The 7,093-nt window shown below is 37.1% G+C and overlaps 1 protein-coding gene across 1 annotated transcript; it reads right to left on the bottom strand.

Moving 5' to 3' along the window:
- Positions 1–372: 372 nt before the first annotated feature.
- rps27.1 (ribosomal protein S27, isoform 1) lies at positions 373–5,115 on the bottom strand. The gene is made up of 4 exons (XM_053638662.1): positions 5,047–5,115; positions 4,419–4,527; positions 2,745–2,855; positions 373–607 (listed from the first exon to the last, which is right to left on the bottom strand). The coding sequence occupies exons 1-4, from the start codon at positions 5,050–5,052 to the stop codon at positions 579–581; spliced, it is 255 nt and encodes an 84-aa protein (XP_053494637.1). The 5' UTR covers positions 5,053–5,115; the 3' UTR covers positions 373–578.
- Positions 5,116–7,093: the final 1,978 nt, after the last annotated feature.

The raw sequence follows: 7,093 nt of genomic DNA, 5'->3' as shown, positions 1-7,093 counted from the left end.
GAAATTTATGGCTGATCAACATGTGGGTATGAAGAAAATTTGTAGCGTTTGTCTACAGAAACATTTTATTAAAAGGTTGATAATCAGGCCCATTAATTGCAGTTATCTACTATTGCCTATAACAAAACATCAGAAATCATTCCTCACTTGGTTCCCAGAAGATATAGCTTTAAGCAATCGAAAACTAAATTCTTTTCAAAACTCATTAAAAATGTTCCTGTTGAACATGAGACTTCATAGAGGTGAACGTGTTCAGGGTTGATTTTATGTTTGACCATGTTTCACAGAAGGACAAATGCTGAGAAAAAAATAAGCAGGTGATTAATCATGCATCATCTTCATGTTTTTAAAAGAGCGCACACACATCTGAGCAAATGTTTTAGCCAAAACATTTTATTGAAAGAGAGAGACTGGGTTGGAGAGCCATCTTTAATAGGTTGCAAGCGACTGATGGTGGAGGTGTTTGCTTCTGTTCCTTTCTCTCAAGTGGGAAGATCAGCGATCTAAGCTGAGAGGTCTGTGGAGGGCAAATCCAACCCCCCTCTCCCTTCCTCCACTACTGGAGCCTAGTGTACAGCTTAATGCTGCTTCCTCCTGAAGGAACATCCTGAGGAGCAGACAGAGCAAGAGAATATTTTCAAAATCCATACAAATACTGTTTCCACCCACAGCCAAAGGACTAGATGCAGCATGTTATTGTGCCCTAATGCTTTCTCACTATGGATAGCAATAAAAAGCTTGTATATAGAACTAAAACATGTATGTTATTTAAACTGATACTGACAGTTTTTTCAAACAATCTTTTTTTCTACAAATAGCAGTGTCTTAGAATGACCAGCAAACATATTGTACTTGAACTGATTTGATTTTTCAATTAGTCATGGCCAATTCCCACCCATCGAGCAGTTCTCCTCATCACACAACCAGGGTGGGCGACCTGCATGCTTTGAACTGCTGCTCATGCAACATCAAAGTGCTACAACACACTTGAAGGAAAGCACCGTCTGCCCACTTCCACATGAATGAGGTCACAGATGCCCATGATTGACTAGTGTTACTGTGATTGATAGAGAGTTCATCTCCCCTCACTCTCTGAGAGCATGGACAATTTTGCTCTCTTGGACTCCTGACCACGAATGGCTGTGACATCAAGGTTCGAACTCATAATATCCGGATGATGGGCCAAACGCTTTTCTGTTGTGCCACTCGGGAAGCCTCTTCATAACTATTCAATAAACCCTTGATTCCCTCACATAAAAAAAAGAATATATTACTTTAAGTAATTATTGAGGTTCTAACACAAGGTGATGAGGTATTTGAATAAACCACACAAAAAGAGCAACATGTTGCCAAAAGCTCTCAACACTACACACCAGCACTTTAAGTGACGAATTAAATTAGATCAATTGCCTTTTTTTTTTTTAACCTAATATTCCAAGGCAGGTATTTCAGTGCATTCCGTTGCCTTCAATTAAAGCTGGAGGCTGATTTGCTGAGGAATGCATGCACTGCAGAAATAATTTTTTCTTACTGACAAATTACATCACAAAAAGTGTCTGGAGACAGCACTGGGAGTAAGTTTTCAAAAAAACAAAAACATTTTTACTAATCCATTGAAAGCAAAAAATGTGTTATGAATAAAACACATCTGAAAAACATCGGCGGTCACAGAGTGAGCTGCTGCAGGAAAAACTGCACGATCGAGGTTGTGCAAAAAATGAGAATGTTTTCTATGAAGTGCTTCAAACTCGTAAATGTTAACGTGGCTTGTCGTGTCAGATGCGTGTACTGTGTAATATGTTCAAGACATGTTTTCTTCAACGAAGAAACAACATTTTTACATTTATATCCTTATCTGTACGTGTTAAAAATTCATGCCAGTATTTGCATTAAAGACTCATCCTGATAGCAAGTGAGTCCATTAAACTTCACTGAATGAGCGTGAGTCCACGCATGCATGTCAAACAGCACGCAATAGAAAGGAAGCACAATAACTGACCAAAATATTCATTTTGATCAAATATGTTGTTTGATGCTATATTTGGAAGTAAAATTAATTGTCTTTTTTATGAGAGCATTAACTAATGGGATTAAAACATGTAATTGTATATAAATGTAAGAAATGTCATTTACAGAATAAAGTAACGTTACTGTGTTCAAATGAGTGAATGTGTTACACTGCAGAACATTCAACCTCTTACAAGTTAACAATTAGTTTGTGCATCTGTTTTTCTTTTTTAACATTTTTAATATAGTGATTCAACTTCTGCTTCAAAGCTTGTGGACAATCAGTTGTTTTTTTGTTTTCAAAATATAATATATAAAAAATATATTAAGGCTTTGCACAATGTACAGCATAGCCCACAGATACATTTAATACCTTTTTCATAGCCTTCAATTTGCACAATGTTTGAAGGACAACACTGGGGAGAATGTGAAATTTTATTTATTTTAAATACAGAAAATAAGAATTGGCCTTTTAATCCAACTAACTGATTAATCGAAGAAATAATCAGGAGATTAATCGATTATCAAAATAATCATTAGCTGCAGCCCTACATACATGTACATCACACATACATCGTACATGCTCTGAAGCAGCATGTTGAAAGTACAAGATGCAAAAATCATGCACCTACATTCTATCCTGCAAAAAAATGGCACCTTTAATTTCACTGTTGTTTGAATGCTGACCCAAAGGCACAATGTGCCTTGCATAATCTGTGTATAGTAAAGTCACATACCTTCTGTGAGACGTGCTTTGCCTCCAGTGGGCTGACACAGCACAGTAGAGCAACCGACACACAGCACTACTGTCTGAGCATGGCTGAAGACTGTGGTGATCTTATAGCATCCTGCAATACAAAAGAAGGTTTGCCTCATGATGACGCAGGTCATCCACTGTCTCTGATGATTACTGTACAGTTTTCATAACTATTGCACAGATGTGTCAATGTTTACATATACACACATAATATATACATACATATATTCGGGATGTCACAAGAACCGATACTTCGGTACCAACATTATTAAAACGTGACGGTACTTGTTTTTCTACAGTACCATGGGTTCCGTTAGTTATGAAGGTACCGAGGTTGCAATTCTTACAGAACTGAAGGGGGCAGCAAATACGCACAAGTGTTTTAGTCGGTCCACAAGTGGTAAAAAAGAAGAAGAATGCTTACAAGCACATGGGAAAAACTACAGAAAATGGCGACAAGTTTAGCTTCGCCCCGACTCGTTGAGAGCAAAGGTAGCATCAGTTGCCGGTGTGCAACCGATGGTATCATTCATTTCAAACAAAGCGAGGAAACACCTGGAATTTGGTGAAGCACCTGAAAGACGGGTCCTATATTATGTTTGTTTGAGGCAGCTGGCATTGTGGCCGTGAAACCAGCTAACGTTATGTACTGTTTGCGATAGCCAGTTATTTGTTAACGACGCTAATGCATTGCAATGTTCTAAACTACCTCCTAATGGGCCTCCATGCATCGCCATTCAGCCCATGTCCTGTCAGCTAAATGTAGCCAAATGTCACAGATAATTATTCAAATATAATGATGTTAATAAATCTTTATAGCCTGCCACCATAATCAGAGAATTTAAACTAATGCTTGCATTCAGAGTATAAGGGGTGTGTGTGTGTGTATGTATGTATACACACACACACACACACACACACACATACATATATATATATAAAAAACGTATATGTATATATGTGAGTGTGTGCGCAAGCATTTAGGAGTGCACCTTAGCACTTGTTATTAGCACTGTTTTATTAGTCATTGTCAGACAGCTTTTGATAACTAAAATATCCCTCTCTCTTTTTGCCAGTATTAGCCAGAGAAGGATGTCCTCCAGGAGTTTTTAATATGATGTTTTATTTATTTATTTACTTACTTACTAACCACACCATGGTATTGACTTTGGCATCGAGTACTTTTGGTGGTATCAGTACTGACTACTAGATTTTACTGGAAAAAAGTTGCTTTGACGTTGGACATTCAATATTCTCGGAAATGCGGAAATTAAGGGACTATCTCTAAAGTTACATATGACATTGTTATATCCCTTCAAATGCTATTGAAGTTAGAAACGTGTTTAACAATATCATATGTAACTTTAGAGACAGTCCCTTAATTTCCAGGAATATGGAACATCCAACGTCTAACCAACTTTATGCCAGTCTAGATTTTTGGTATCGTGACACCTATATATATATATATATATATATATATATATATATATATATATATATATATATACACACATATATATACATACATATACACACATTATATCGTGATTCATCACTAAGCACACAGTATGGACAGACGACATTTCTCCACAGCTTCATATGCAATCCTGGACTGTAGAATGACAAACCTGACACTTCATAAGGGAAAACATACCTGGACACTTGACGTCCATGAAATAAGAATTAGGGCTCTGCACGAGCCGCTTCTTCTTGTGCCGCCTTCTCTCCTCCTCAGGGGTGGGGTGCAGCAAGTCTTTTGCGAGCTGTGGATATTCGATGACTTTAATTAGCCAATTACACCTTAAGTACCGACACTAAAAATATAAAAGCTCAACAACAAGACCCACATCCTGCTATAAGCGTCTTAACGGGAAAGCCTCGCAAATTTACTCGATATTTCTGCCAGATTCGTCTACAGTCTCTTCCTGAATTGAGGACACATCACTTTGGTACCTTGTGTTTAATATACCGGTATCCTAAAACTAAAAAAAAGATCTAAAATTGTATACGAAACAAAGAATGCGTCACACAACAGAAAAGGCTCGAAGGCGCCCTCCATGTTTTGTTCCATGCGCGCCGCCATCTTGTGAGTCGCATCGTTTCAACACGCAGCCAAACCATTGATAAATACAACTAATTTTTAACACAGAACGAGGTCAAGTACACAGATTCTACGCCAATATATGTCTGAGTTAATGTTCCGGGAAACGACTTTGTCATCGGGGCCTTAATAAAGTCTCAAAATAACATATATTCTGACTTGATTGGCTTCAAATACTCACTGGCATGTTGGCGAAGATTTAGCCGCTGCCGGAAAGGAAGTACAAAGCGGAAGCGGCGCGATATTATTCACAGAGCACGTGAGCATTCCGGAAGTAGGACTTTGAAGGAATTGAACCGGGGACATGTTAGTAAGGTCTATTTGATGCCCTGTGCTGAAGTAGTTTATTTAATAGGCATGGTCATACTACTATTTTGAATGCTACTAACCATTTTAAAAAAAAGTGTAGTAAAGTCAATCTGATCCTCTTCTGGTTCACTGGTTTATTGTCACAGCACCATGTTAGTTCAGCTCCATTCAGTGTTTAAAGATATTCTCGCAGAGAGATGTCGGATTTATGAAAATTTATTAGAATTTGAGTTACAGACATTTACCTTTAATCTTCACATACAATAGATATTGCAAGTTTCTGTGATGTTTAAAAAATAAAACCAAGATAAATCATGTCAGATCATTTCCTACCTTTAATATTGCGCAAGTGTGCACACGCTTTTATAATGGGGCTTGTGACTGTGCTCAGAATTAAACATCACATTCAAATTCATGTTCAAAAGTAATTATCATACACCTGCTATCAGTGAAGTGATTCTGATTAACCCCAAATAAAGATCAGCTGTTATTTTAAGAGCGAGCGAGAGAGAGAGAGAAAGAGAAAGAAGGAAAGAAAGAAAGAAAGAAAGAAAAACAACAGATTATTACGTATGTTCTCATCCTGTAATGGTTTAAGAAGTTGCATGTTGTGTGCAGAATGCAACTAGGAACCCTGTAAAAACTAGCTATGACAGCATAACTAAAAGAGAAAGCCAGAAGGTAACACAGGCATGAGGACACACTGGGACAAAAATTAGCCAGCCACTTCACCATCAACAAATCTGAGTGAATGCACAAGAGTGGGGCGACGACAGCATCCAAACATCCCAACTTCCCAGAACTCAGTATATGCCAATAAACCCTCCAGATCTGCACCTTTACCTAAGAGAAAAACTATTTAAAAAGAGCTAAACAAATAGGTTTCCAGCCTAGCATTAAAGATTGAGACTGTGTCTGAGGCCTGAACACTAAGTGGAAGGCTGCTCCATAACTGTGGGGTTTTATAAGAAAAAGCTCTGCCCTCTGCTGCAGTCTTTTGTTTTTGTTGTTTAATATACTTCGAATGCATACAAATGGATATAAAAAAGTTTGCACACCTCTGTTAAAATGGCAGGTGTTTGAGATATAAAACATGAAACAAAGATAAATCATATCAGAACCTTTTTTACCTTTATTGTGAAATTTTTACCTAGTAATTAAAGTGAAAAACAATAAGAATCATTTTAAAGCTCAGTTCCAGCCCCAAAGAATTCTTCCCCGTGGAGATAGTGTTATTTTGGTGATGTGCTGTGTTTTTTGTGCCAAACATAGCTTTTAATATTATGGCCAAAAAGTTAAACTTTGGTCTCATCAGACTATAACACATTATTCCCAATGGTTTGGGAGATTGCATCTATTTTTTTTATTTATTTCCTTTTTTTTTTTGTTTTTTTTTGTTTTTTTTTAGAGATCAGAGTTTTCAAAGAAAATGACAGCAAGTAGCAATGCACTGTCCAAAATGCTACGGGATGTGACAGATCAACTGGAGAGCTATTATTTTCACTGATTCGCATTATGTTGAATTATTTTGTAGTGACCACGATTTTCCAGAAATAGTGTTCAGGAGAGGGAAAATTTGAGTCTGTGAAAATAGAGCGACTCTAAAAAATGTCGGTAATTCGGAAACTTAATTCAGTATTTTTGTTAAACACCTTAAATTAAAGCTGAAGCTCTACACTTCAATCACATCTTGATTGCTTCATTTCAAATCCATTGTGGTGGAGTACAGAGGCAAAACTAAAATAAAAAGTCATTGTCCAAATACTTATGGACCTTATTGTATAATCTTATTACTTTTGCAAATCCTGTGTGACTATGAACATACAGTATTTAAAAGTGTAGTGTAGAAAAAAATGCATATGAAGAGCAGACCAAATTTCTTGCAAATGCACTTCATGTAATTACAACCACACAAGATA

This window comes from Ictalurus furcatus, chromosome 12 (assembly GCF_023375685.1).
Source record: "Ictalurus furcatus strain D&B chromosome 12, Billie_1.0, whole genome shotgun sequence".
In the NCBI taxonomy this organism is placed as follows: Eukaryota; Metazoa; Chordata; class Actinopteri; order Siluriformes; family Ictaluridae; genus Ictalurus; species Ictalurus furcatus.
This window is presented reverse-complemented; position numbering and strand designations above follow the sequence as displayed.

Excerpts from the sequence above, each read along its gene's own strand:
- rps27.1 (XM_053638662.1), bottom strand. Across the intron at positions 2,856-4,418 it reads CATGGACGTCAAGTGTCCAG|GATGCTATAAGATCACCACA; the intron begins GTATGTTTTCCC and ends TTTGTATTGCAG. Across the intron at positions 608-2,744 it reads CAAAGCACGTCTCACAGAAG|GATGTTCCTTCAGGAGGAAG; the intron begins GTATGTGACTTT and ends TCTGCTCCTCAG.